The sequence below is a fragment of the Heterocephalus glaber genome, unplaced genomic scaffold, assembly GCF_053883595.1.
Source record: "Heterocephalus glaber isolate CG9 unplaced genomic scaffold, H.glaber_assembly_v1.0 deba00001463, whole genome shotgun sequence".
NCBI classification, from domain to species: Eukaryota; Metazoa; Chordata; class Mammalia; order Rodentia; family Bathyergidae; genus Heterocephalus; species Heterocephalus glaber.
Window position 1 is genome coordinate 5,121,877 of NW_028258310.1, and position 13,418 is coordinate 5,135,294.

The 13,418-nt window shown below is 44.0% G+C and overlaps 1 protein-coding gene and 2 pseudogenes across 2 annotated transcripts in view; all 3 read left to right on the top strand.

Annotated features, from left to right (window-relative positions):
- Positions 1-356: 356 nt before the first annotated feature.
- Positions 357-1,270, top strand: LOC147826645 (copine-3 pseudogene; annotated as a pseudogene).
- A 353-nt stretch (positions 1,271-1,623) lies between these two features.
- Positions 1,624-2,538, top strand: LOC101711697 (copine-3 pseudogene; annotated as a pseudogene).
- Positions 2,539-6,074: 3,536 nt separating this feature from the next.
- Lmnb1 (lamin B1) overlaps positions 6,075-13,418 on the top strand; it is a 56,837-nt gene continuing 49,493 nt past the window's right edge. The window contains exon 1 of one of the 2 annotated variants that reach the window (XM_004854454.4): positions 6,075-6,719. In XM_004854454.4, coding sequence (XP_004854511.1) covers positions 6,361-6,719 — 359 coding nt within the window. In that variant the 5' untranslated portion in view covers positions 6,075-6,360. Of the gene's footprint in view, positions 6,720-7,081; positions 7,105-13,418 lie in introns of those variants that run through there. The other variant, XM_087180542.1, reaches the window with a different exon arrangement.

Here is a 13,418-nt window from a genome sequence, read left to right on the forward strand (position 1 = left end):
CCAAAAGAATTAAAAGAATCATACCACAGCGATATATGCGCACCCATGTTTATAGCAGCACAGTTTGTAATAGCTGAAGCTTGGAAACAGCCGAAGTGCCTATCAACTGGAGACTGGATACAGATGTCTTTTTTTTTATAAAATGGAATACTACTGAGCTATAAAGAACAAGAAACTAAAGACATTTATAGCTAAATGGATGCACATTGAGGCCATACTCTTAAGTGAAATAAATAGGACACGTGTGTAAATATGGAATAGTTTCTCTGGTGTGAGAAACTGAAAGTGTAAATAAGGATTAAAATGAATAATTGATAATATGAAATAGGAAGAAAAGGTCCAAAGGGGTAGGGGAAGTGGGAGGGGTAGGGGAAAGGAAAGAAGGGAAAGGAAAAATTATAAGAAAAGGAAAAAATGGAAACAAAGTCTTTGTAAATAGGGAGGGGTGGAGGAGTTGAAGGGAGGGCAGGGGAATGGGGAAAAAATAAGAACCAAGATACATCACATAAAGGTACAAGTTCCCAATGATAGATGTAAATGTATTGCATGCCTAAAATATACCAATAAAAGAACTTAAGGGAAAAAAAAGCAGAGGTAAAAAGGGAAGAACACATTTAGTAAAGAAACTGACTGAATGCTATGGGCCCGGCCGCCGCCCTCAGGACTCCATCCAGAAGACAGGCATCTCAAGAGATGGCTGCGAAATGTGTCAGGATGGTGGAGCTGAATATTTCCTGTAACAGTCTTTTGGATCTCGATGCAACATCAAAGTCAGATCCTCTGTGCATGTTATTTTTGAACACAAGTGATCACCAGTGGTATGAGGTTGAACACACTGAAAGGATTAAGAATTGCTTAAATCCCAAATTTTCCAAGTCATTGATTATTGATTTCTACTTTGAAGTGATTCAGAAATTGAAATTCGGGATTTATGACACTGACAAGACTATTGAGCTGAGCAATGATGACTTCTTAGGAGAATGTGAATGCACCCTTGGACAAAGTGTTTCCAGTAAGAAGCTAACTTAACCACTGATGCTTAAAAATGGCAAACCTGCTGAGAAAAGGGAGCATTATGATTTCAGCAGAAGAAATAAAGGAAAATAGAGTTGTCTTGTTTGAAATGGAAGCTAGAAAACTGGATAATAAGGATCTGTTTGGAAAGTCAGACCCATATATGGAGTTTTATAAGCAGACACCTGATGGAAGCTGGCTAATGGTTCATTGAACAGAGGTTATTAAAAACAACTTGCGGGGGCTGGAGATTTAGCTCAGTGGTGCCACCACCTGCCTCGCAGCAAGTGCAAGGTCCTGAGTTTGATCCCTGGTACCAAAAAAAAAAAAAAAAAAAAAAATTTAGGGCCAGGGATTTAACTCAATGGTTATGCTGCCTGTTTTGAAAACGCAAGGACCTGAGTTCGATCCCTGGTATCAAAACAAAAATTCTTAGAAACCTTATAGCTTTGTAATTATGCAGTTTCTGTCATCAATAAAACAACTTGAAGAAAAAAAAAAATAAAAGCAACTTGAATCCTGTTTGGAAGCCTTTTAAAATCTCTCTTAACTCCCTGTGCTATGGAGGTATGGACAAAACCATTAAGGTAGTTTTATGATTATGACAATGATGGGTCACATGATCTCAAACTACCATGACAAAACTGAAAGAAACCTCCAGAAACTCACCTATTGAATATGAACACATAAATGAAAAAAAGGAGCAAAAGAACGGCTATAAGAATTCAGGTGTTATCAGTGTGAAACACTGTAAGAGCACAGTGGAATGCATATTGCTTGACTACATCATGGGAGGATGTCAGGTGAATTTTACTGTGAGAGTGGATTTCACTGGCTCCAATGGTGACCCCAGGTCTCTGGACTCCCTTCATTACATCAGCCCCAATGGCGTTAGTGAGTATCTGACTGCCATCTGGTCTGTGGGGCTGGTTATTCAAGATTATGATGCTGATAAATTGTTTCCTGCTTTTGGTTTTGGAGCTCAGATACCTCCTCAGTGGCAGGTATCTCATGAATTTCCAATGAACTTTAACCTACTGTAATGGAATCCAAGGCATTGTAGAGGCATACTGGGCCCATCTTCCTCAGATAAAGCTCTATGGGCCAACTAACTTTTCTCCAATCATAAATCATGTGGTCAGGTTTGCAGCTGCAGTCACACAACAGCAGACAGCTTCTCAATATTTTGTGCTCTTGATCATTACTGATGGTGGGATCACAGACCTTGATGAAACCAGACAAGGTATTGTTAATGCTGCCAAGCTGCCCGTGTCCATCATCATTGTTGGAGTTGGAGGAGCTGACTTTAGTGCCATGGAATTTCTGGATGGTGATGGGGAAAGTCTCCGCTCCCCAAGCAGTGAGGTGGCTGTCAGAGATACTGTCCAGTTTGTGCCTTTCAGACAGTTGCAGAATGCTCCAAAAGAAGCACCTGCTCAGTGTGTCTTGGTGGAGATTCTCCAGCATGTAGGCTACTTCAACACGTACAAACTCCTTTCTCCCAGGAACACAGGTATGAAATAAAAGGAGCTGTTACTTCAACAGAATTCTTATGCTGCTGGGAAACAATACCATGTCTTACATAAAATCATGTATCTGTCATTTTTTGTACATTTCATCCCCTGCATTTACGATGTAAACCTGGTTCTTTACGGCTTTTATCTGTTTAAAGCATATATTTTTTTGAGAACAGTGCCAACTCCATTTTTGCCAATCAATCCAGTGATTGCTAGTAATTTACAGTAATTGCAGTGAGGTTGTTTGGATGAGAACCTAGTGTGGGGAAAACTGATTTTTGTTTGCTTTTGTATGATGAGAATGCCATTTAAAATGTCAGAACTAAAAATTGTTGAGATGAAGTATTTTGCAGGTTGCTATACTTTGTATGTAGTAAATGTTTTACAAGCCTATGTTCATACTATTGATTGAGAAAGCTTCTTAAGTTAGACAGTATTGAATTTGCTCCTGTATCTCTATATTCAATCCTTTTTCCTTGAAGTAAAAACTACCTTTACTTGGCACCTGATTTTTTGTGCACTTTAGGTGCTGCACAGTTACAAAGCATCTTGCACTCACATGGGATTTGTTGAAAAGGAAATTACTCAGTTTTTAAAATATACAATCAACAAGTAAAAAGAATCTCATGTAAGTATGCCACCTTTCTAGATTTTAATTTTTTTGTATAATACTGTAAACATGGTCAGAATTGACCTTTCATTGATTGAATGTGATACTAAGGATTCTGTGGATGCACAGATTGTAGGTGCATAGGTTGTCTCAGATTCTACCTTATTAGTTTATTTTGAGGTTTGTTCACTAAAATGCTTAAGATTGCTTTGTTCAGGGATGCTATGAGGACCAAACATATAAAGTGAAAATTCATAATTCCATTTTCTCTAATAAATGACTTATTAAAAAAAAAAGACCAATTAGGCACAATTGCCCAAATCTAAGATAAAGTTTTCCATTGCTTTTGGATACATGGAATTACTATTAGTAAGAGATAGTATTTAGCTGTGATACATATGCCTACGTATAATATTTTATTTAACATTTACTAACCTTCCCTGCAAGGTAAGAATCATTCCCATTTTCCTAAGGGCAACCAAGTTATACAGCCATCAGTAGGAAATCCTCCACCTTTTGACTCTGGTGTGTGGTTTCCAATGATAGGATATAATGTATCTCCTAGAAGAATCTGAGATTGAGAGACACTATCTAAAGGAAACTATGTTATGTTGAGAGCAGTACAGGTCATGGCCCAAGTCTCTTCACATATAGTCTTTTTTTTTTTGGTACCGGGGATTGAACTCGGAACCTTGCGCTTGTGAGGTAGGTGGCTTCACACACAGTCTTAATTAAAATTTCAAAAGTGAACAGAAAAGTAATTTTAAAAGAAAGTTTCCACAGGGGATTTAGCTCAGTGGTACCCCGCCTGCTCTGGAAGCCCAAGGTCCTGAGTTCGATCCCTGGTACTGGAAAAAAGAGAAAAAAAGAAGAAAGTTTCCAAATTTAAAGTCAGAAGGGGAGTAAGGAATGAACTGACCAATGAGTTGGCCATAAAGTCAAGAGTGGCTACAGCTTTGGATCTAGCACTTGCCTTCCTCAATCCTCATTGGCTAAAGAGTGTTACTTTAAAGATCACTTCATTAAACTTTGTGATAAATTACTTAAATGTTTATAAATACCTAACACCAACTTTAAAATCGAAGCTTTTCAATTCCTGTAATTCTCAGCTCCTGTTTAGATTTATTAATCATGTCTTGCACTAGGGGCACAATTTCTCCTGTTATCTGAGAAATTATTTCTGATTTCATTTTTTCCAGATCCCCTTTTGTTGCCAGTTCAGTGGGTCCAGGTGGTTGAGTATCAGAGTGTTCCATCTCATTTCCCTTTGGGGTTGCTGTAGGTGATCTGGAAGTCTGGTTTTGAGACTTATTTACATGTTTTCTCCTTTCTACTGGGGCAGGGGGCTCTTAGCGCCTACAAGGATTACCTCCTCTGAGCTGGGTGAGGTGGGACAGGGGCCGGGAGCAGCGGTAGGGATGGTGACCCAAAAGCCCTTTCCTGTGGGCTGGGAGCAGCCAGAGGGATGGTGGCCGGGAAACCCCTTCCTCTGGACCAGGAGCAGTGGGATAGTGGCTCAGAAGCCCCTCCCTCTGGGCCGGGAGCTGTGGGAGGGATGGTGGCCTGGAAGCCCCTTCCTCTGGGCCAGGAGCAGCGGGACAGAACATGGGCCAAAAGCCCTTTCCTCTGGGCTGGGAGCAGCGGGAGGGATGGTGACCGGGAAGCTCCTTCCTCTGGACCAGGAGCAGTGGGATGATGGCTCAGAAGCCCCTACCTCTGGGCCGGGAACAGTGGGACTCAGTACCTTGGTCTGGTGGTCTGGTGTCCTCTGCGTCTTTACAGTCAATTCCTGTAATTCTCAAGGACGTAAAGCAATGAGATTTTAGGTAATAGGTAAGGAAACAGAATCACCAATAAGGAGACTATCATTCACAGCAAGGCAGAAATTTGCTGAGGATGAAAATGCAGCCTGGTGCCCTGCACTAATTCTTTGTATATGACTTAATATTTTAAAATATCCTGGTCTCCATATCTGCCATTATTAAAATAACCCATACTTACTTTACAGATGCGTTCCTAACAGGTTATATAACGTGGTCATCTAAGTTTTAACTAGATTTTGGAGTTAATTAAAACCCTGGGTTCAAATGCAGTCTTGTCGCCTGCTGGGGAGCTTTAATGAAAATTCATCTACAAATGGGATGAATTTTTGAAATAAATTTCCACAACTGAGGGCAGCTGTACAGTCCCAACAAATCTTAGCTAGAAGTTTTTTTAAAGGGGATCAATAAATTTTCTACTAAATTCTTTAAGGCAAAAAGTTATTTCAATTTCAGTGAGTTCGGACATTTTGCTCTGATTTTAATGAATCGTGACAACAGGTTGAGCTATTTGCAAGTCGTGAAACCAGCTCCTCTGAGCTACTGCTAGACCCTGGGCTGTAGCGCTTACGGCGCAGGGACGACGTGCAATCGGACTGCTGCCTCCCGCGCGAGCAGTCCATCGCCTCAGGACGCGTGTTTCTCGGCCTCCAGGGAGGTGCACAACACGCAGCTCTCCGGGAGAAGCCGAAACCGGCCCTGAGCTCGGAAGAAGCTACCAGAGCCACGCACTCGGCAGCTGGGTCTCCGCCGGGGCTGGGCGGGTCCAGGCCAGGCCGCCCGAGCCCGCCGGCGGCCGTTGGGACGTTGACTTTTGAATTTCCCTGTGCCCCAGCGCGCAGGCAGCGCGGACCCGCCCCAGAAACCACCAGCTTTTCCCGCCACTCGAAAGCTCCGCCCCCAGAGTCCCAAGGGGTGACGAGAGGCCGGGTGGGAGCAGCGCTCGGACTTCGTTCGGCCAGGCCACGCCCAGCGGCGCGCGGAGCGACGGTTGCCGGAGTGCCCGAGTTTGAATGTACTGGGCCTCCTTATTGGTCAGCGGAGATCACGTGGTTCCCGCCATGTTGGTGAGCTTAGCCCAGCCCTCGCCGCCTCCGCCCCCGCCCGCTCCGCCTCTCGCATCCGCCACTCCGAGCAGCCCAAGCGGAAACAAAGTGCTACGGGCGGGAGCCTCGGCGGCGGCGGCGGCTGGGCGGACCTTGCTGGGCCTCCCGTCCCGCTCGCTTCGCCTTTTCCCGCGCGCGCGCGCGTGAGCGAGTGTGAGTGCGCGTGCTTCCTCACAAAGGGCATTGTATGACCGATCGATCGGCTCGCGGCCCGCCCCCGCTGCCCTTTGTGCTGTGACCCGCGGCCACCGTCCCGGTGCCACCCTCCCCAGGCTTCCCGCCGATCGCCCGCCATGGCCACCGCGACCCCCGTGCCGCTGCGGCCGGGCAGCCGCGCAGGCGGCCCCGCCACGCCGCTGAGCCCCACGCGGCTGTCGCGGCTGCAGGAGAAAGAAGAGCTGCGCGAGCTCAACGACCGGCTGGCCGTGTACATCGACAAGGTGCGCAGCCTGGAGACGGAGAACAGCGCGCTGCAGCTGCAGGTGACGGAGCGCGAGGAGGTGCGCGGCCGCGAGCTCACGGGACTCAAGGCGCTCTACGAGACGGAGCTGGCCGACGCGCGCCGCGCGCTTGACGACACGGCCCGCGAGCGCGCCAAGCTGCAGATTGAGCTAGGCAAGTGCAAGGCCGAGCACGACCAGCTGCTCCTCAAGTGAGTGTCCGGCTCCGGCGGCCAAGTGGGGCACCGGGAGGCCGGGGCGCCCCGGGGATCCGCCGGGGGTAGTGCGGAGGCCGGCTGCCCGCGCCCCTCCGGATCGGAGGGTCCCCAGGAAGGGAAGAACCCCGTGTTTCCCAGCGGGGCAGGGCCGCCCGAGGGCGCGAGTCGTTAGCGGGCCACGGTGCTCATTTCCAGGCCCGGGGGGTACAGCAGAGTGTGCGCCTCGGGCTGCAGAGGAAGAGCGCGGGCTGGGGACCCCAGGATCCAGAGCCGTTCTCCCGCGCCGCGGCTGCCGGGCAGGCCCAGGTGCGTGGAGCTAGCGCTGGGCGCGCGCTCGGGGGCGCGCCCCGGTTTCCGGCGGCTGGAGACAAAGCGTCTGGTGGGTTTGCGGAACCGCGGTGGTGGGCCGGGGAGGACGCGCTGCCCGCCGCGAGAATGAATGGGCTGTACGCGCGGGGAGGAAGGGGAGGGACCCGCTCGGAGCGTCCGCGTCTCCCGGGGGTGGGTCCTGCTTTGGCGCGCTCAGTCCTGGCCCTGTGACATTTTGCTGTCGCTCTGCGCCTGCTTTGGACCCGGAGGGAAGGGCGGGGCCTGAGTAGCCCGCCTGCTGCCTGCCCCGGGAGGGTTAGGTTTCCCCAGATCGTTAGCTTCCTCTGAGGAGGTGCCCAGTCTTTTGTGGAGACAGGTGCAGGTGCTGGCGTGCTTTTACTCACCGGGCTCCCAAAGACAGGTTTGCGTCTCGACAGGCCACAGTTGTCCAAGTTGCTCTCGCTCACCTCCAGCATCAGCCCCTTCCTCCACCCCGCTTTGGCCTCGGGTGGTGTAGTCGGCTTGTCTCTTACATACCGCCAGCAGCCACCCCCTCCCGCCCACCGCGTTTGTCCTTTTGCTGTCCATAGGCCAGAACAGGCAGGTGAGAGAGTGCCCAGTAAATGTCGAGTGCTTCAGTGAGGAAGAGCTTGCAGTTCCACCCAAAAAGGAGGCAGAGTTTTCACTCCGTGGCAGAAAGATAAATTTTCAAACCTTTTCCACTTTTCCTTGATTTTCTAATGATCAAAATGGCCAAACTGTCAGCAGTAGGCAAAGAAGTGCTGATGATACTGGTTAGAGAGTTGCTAAATATTTGAGTCCAGAATTCATTCTTTCCCTTGCCACTGCCCTTAGAATTTCTGGAGTTGCCTGATTCTGACTTTGCCCTTGGATGTCTTTCTATTTGTATCTGTGTGAATTTTCCTCTCTCTGTCTCTGTGTGATTATGGATTTCTATTTCCTCTTATCACGTATTTAAAAGGGGTTCATAAAAAAGTGTATGAGTGCCGTTCGTGGTGGTGCACACCACGGGAGGCTGAGGGAGGAGGATCCTTGAGAGTTAAGAGGCCAGTCTAGTCTAGGCTATATGGTGAGTTCAAGGCCAGCCTGAACTGCATAGCGAGACCCTGTCTCCAAAAAAAAGTGTGTGTGGTAAAAGTAAAATAGTATAGGCTGCCACACAATGACAAATATTTACTACCCCGTCCTTATTCTTCTTGCGACAAGTCTCACTATGTTGCCTGGAGTGGTCTTGAATTCCTGGGCTCAAATGTTGCCCCCTTAACCTCCAGAGTAGCTGGAAACTGGAAGTGTGCGCCACTGCAACTGGTTTATTGTGCCTTTTGAGGAGGCAATTACGTTTATCTCTTTTTGTTCTCAGGAATTTAGTTCCATAACTTGAAAGTAGTACTAAGCATATATATGTGGGGTTTGTTTTCTTTGAGACAGCGTCTGTCTTCATTCCCAAGCTGCCACAGCCTCCTGAGTGCTAGTACATTAGGCATGTGGCTGTCACTAGCCTTAAACGTGTGTTTGTGTTTCTTGAATTTATTATCACTTAGAATCATATTTTGATTGTTGTTAATCTTACTCCCATATTTTTGTTGTTTTGTTTTTTGAGATAATGTCTCACTATGTAGTTCAGGGTGGCCACCAACCCGTAATCTTCCTGCTTCAGCCTCCTAAGTGCTGGGATTACAGGTGGGTGCCACCCACCATGCCTGGCTCTCCAAATTTTTTATTACTGAGCTTCTTCAAATCTTAGGAGTCATTGCTTGTAGACTTGATGCTATTATATATACCACTAAGAAGGCAAAAATTACAGCCAGCTGTGTACAGTCCATTCTCTGTCTCATCCACTTTCCGGGATGTTAAAATGTGATACAGATTAAATGTCTGGTATGTAATGGCGTTAGGTGCATAGAAATAAAGATATTAAAAGAAAATTAATGCCTGACATTGGCTGCTGTGGGAGAGATAGCCAGAAAGCAAATAAAAATTGTCTTTTGTCTAATCTGAGGCATTTTGATGGTGCTTTTATAAGTTGTCCACTGAAAAAAATTTTTTCTACTGAAAGTTTTTTACACAAGGCTGCCACCTGGCTGACAGTAGTTGCAAATGTTTCAGACTGTAAAATACAGTACATGCTGGTTTCAGCAGGATTAAAGTGAAAATGTGGGTGTTAGAATCAGTGATGTAGTAATATATGTGATGCTGCAGGACTCAAAATAAAGAAAAAAGAATAGTGTAATCAAGGAAGGCCTGTCTCAAGGGTTGACAATTGAAAATAATATTCTCTGAAGTATGAAGTTGTGTTCTAGGATTTTCTTTCTAAGTCTCTTAATGTTAGGGTTAAGTTAAGTTAATGTTAATGTTAAATTAAGTTAAAGTTAAGTTAAGTTAAGTTAATGTTAATGTTAAGTTAAGTTAAAGTTAAGTTAAGTTAGGGTTAATGTTAAGTCTCTTAGAGTTAGGGTCAGCTGTATTCCCTTTTTTTTTTTTTAAACATATCATTAATTGCTCAAACCATGTCACACTTTATTTAGACTAATACATAATTTGTACAATTTTGTTCCCAAAGAATTTTCATTTTCTTTTCTGTTTAAAATTAGCCCTTAACATATCTAAACTTTTTGAAGATACCAAATTATAATATCTTGAGTTTGCTTACTTCCCTTAGTTCTTTGCTTTTAAGATACGTTGTACATGTTACCTTTCTTTAGGTTTCTTCATTTTGTTGAAGAGCATTTCTTTCCTTTTTGAAAGTCTTGCTGGGTAGTTCAGGCTGGCCTTGAATTCACTATGTATCCCGGGCTGCCCTGGAACTTGTGGGATCTTTCTGCCTCAGCCTCCTGAGTGCTGAAATTACAGGGATACAACACTGCTCCAGGTTGTTGAAGAACATTCTTAAGAATTTATTCAGAGCGGACGAGGTGGTGCAAGTATGTAATTCCAGCACTCAGGATGCTAAGGAAGGAGCATCAGTGTGAATTTGAGGCCAGCCTGGATGGCATAGTAAGACCCTGTCTCAAAAAAAAAAAAAAATCCAGAAAGAATGGCAGGAAATAAACTTTCTGATCCCATGTTTCTGAAAGTAATTGTTTTGTCTCATGCCTGATTGATAGTTGTGCTGGATATAGAATGCTATTTAACATTTTGTTAGTACTTGGAAAATGTCAATTTTGTTTCATTGTCTTCTAGTATTAAGTGTTTCATTTAATGTTAATTTGTTCTTGTCTATTGTTCATAGTTGTGCGGCCCCCCCTCAAAGCCTTTGGGGATTTTTTTATCTTAGTCTTCTGAAATTGCATGCTTACAGGTCTTGTGGATACTTTGTGATTCGTTTTGTTTGTTAAAAATGGGTCTTTTCAATTTGAAGACTTTGAAAAAGAATTTAGCTCTCAGGGGCTTATTTTATTCCATACCTTTTCTGTGCTCTATTTTCTTTTTGCACTGGGGATTGAACCCAGGACCTTGACCCTGAGCTTACATACCAACATCACCCCCCCCCCCCCATTTTACTTTTTATTTTGAGATAATATTTAAGTTACTGAGTTGCCCCAGATTGGGTTTGATTTCGTGATCCTTCCTCTTTGCCTCCCAGAGTGCTGGGAATTCAGGCTTGTACCGCCATGCCTGGTTCATGGTGGGAAATTATATATATATTTTTTTGTTTAGTATTTTTTTTTTTGTATTAAAGTCTTTTATTGGTACATTGTAGGTATACAACACAATTACATTTCTCATTGGGAATTGTACCTTTATATAATGCATCTTGGTTCTTATTTATTCCCCATTCCTAGCCCTCCCTTCACGCCCTCCACCCTTCCCTATTTACAAAGACTTTATTTCCATTTTTTCCATTTCTCATCATTTTTTCCTTTCCCCTGCCCCTCCCACTACCCCTACCCCTTTGGACCTTTTCTTCCTATTTTACATTATCAATTATTCATTCTAATCATTGGTACATTTTAGGTATACAATATAATGACATTCATCATGGGAAATTTGCACCTTTACATAGTCTCTCTTGGTTCTTATTTTACGCCCTTGCCCAGCCCTCCCTTCAACCCCTCCAGTCCTCCCTATTTACAAAGATTTTGATCCTATTTTTCCATTTTCTCATATTAATCCCATTTCCTTCTATCCTTTCCCCTAGCTCTCCCACTTCCTTCCCCTTTGCCCCTTTTCTTCCTATTTCACATTACGTATTATACATTTCGTCCTTATTTACACTTTCAGTTTCTCACACCAGAGAAACTATTCGGTATTTACACGTGTGTCCTATTTATTTCACTTAAGAGTATTGCCTCAATGTGCATCCACTTAGCTATAAATGTCTCTAATTTCTCATTTTTTATGGCTGAGTAGTACTCTGTTTTATAAAAAAAACACATTTTCTTTATCCAGTCTCCAGTTGATGGGCATTTGGGCTGTTTCCAAGTTTTAGCTATTACAAACTGCGCTGCTGTGAACATGGGTGCACGTATATCACTGTGGTATGATTCTTTTAATTCTTTGGGGAAGATCCCCAGCAGTGGAATAGCGGGGTCAAATGGGACTTCAAGTCCTAGTTCTTTGAGGTATCTCCATACTGATTTCCACAGTGCTTGCACCAGTCTACACTCCCACCAGCAGTGGAGCAGAGTTCCTCTTTCCCCACAGCCCCGCCAGCATTTGTTATTGGTTGATTTCATGATAGCAGCCATTCTTTCTGGAGTGAGGTGGAATCTCAGTGTTGTTTTCATTTGCATCTCTCGAAGGACCAGTGATGTTGAACATTTTTTCCTGTATTTATTTGCTATTTCTACTTCTTTGTGTGAGAAATGTCTGTTCATTTCAGATGCCCATTTTTGGATTGGGTCTTTAAATTCGGGAGGTCTGATCTTTTTAAGTTCTTTATAGATTCTAGATAGTAGACCTTTGTCTGAGGAAGAGCAGGTGAAGATTTTTTCCCACATTGTGGGTTGTCTCTTCACACTGCTGGTGGTTTCTCTTGCTGTGCAGAAGCTTTTCAATAAGAAGAGATCCCATTTGTTGATTGTTTGTGCTAGTTCACGGGCAACTGAGGTTTTGTTCATAAAATCTTTTCCTACACCGATGAATTCAAGGGTTCTACCTAACCTCTGTTCCAACTGGTTCAGAGTTTCTATTTTAATATTTAGATCTTTAATCCATTTTGATTTTAGTTTAGTGCATGGTGAGAGATACAGGTCTAGTTTTAATCTTTGGCAAGCTGAAGGCCAATTTTTCCATCACCATTTATTAAAGAGGCTATCTTTCCTCCAGTGAGGGTGTTTGGCTCCTTTGTCGAAGATGAGATGGCTGAGTGTGTCTGGGGTTGTTTCTGCATCTTCTAATCTGTTGCACTGGTCCTCAGGTCTGTTTCTTTGCCAGTACCATGCTGTTTTTATCACAGTAGCTTTGTAGTAGAGTTGCAGGTTGGGGATTGTGATACCCCCTGCCATGTCTCTGTTACCTAGAATTGCTTTTGCTATTCTGGGTCTCTTCTTGTTCCAAATGAATTTTTGGATTGTTTTCTTGAGGTCTATGAAGTATGCTGCTGGGATTTCAATTGGAATTGCATTAAATCTATATAGCAGTTTTGGAACTATGGCCATTTTCACTATATTAATCCTTCCTACCCAGGAGCAGGGGATGTCTGTCCATTTTCTAATATCATCTTCAATCTCTCTTTTCAGAGTGCCATAGTTTTCAGAGAAGAGGTCTTTGATTTCTTTCGTTAGGATAATTCCTAGGTATTTCAATTTTTTGGATGCTATTGTGAAAGGAATTCTTTGCCCTATTTCTCTCTCAGTGAGTCTGTCATTGGTGTAGAGGAAAGCTATTGATTTTTGTGTGTTGACCTTGTAACCAGCTACTTGACTGAATTTGGGTATTAAGTCTAGAAGACTTTTGGTGGAGTTCTTGGGGTCTTCTATATAGAGTATCATGTCATCTGTAAATAATGACAATTTGACTTCTTCATTTCCTATATTTATTCCTTTCATTTATTTCTTTTTCTTGTCTAATTGCCGTGGCTCATGTTTCCAGAACTCTATTGAACAGGAGCTGTGATAGTGGACATCCTTGTCTTGTTCCTGATTTTAGTGTGAAGGATCTCAGTTTTTGACCATTTAGTAAGTTGATTTTTCATAGAAGGCTTTTATCAGATTGAGGTAGAGACCATCTATTCCAATTTTTTGTAGGGTTTTTATCATAAATGCATGTTGGATTTTGTCAAATGCTTTTTCTGCATCTATGGAGACAATCATATAGTTTTGGTCCTTGGCTCTATTGGTATGGTGTATTACATTGATTAATTTTCGTATATTGAACCATCCCTGCATCCCTGGGATGAATCCCACTTAATCAGGGTGTATG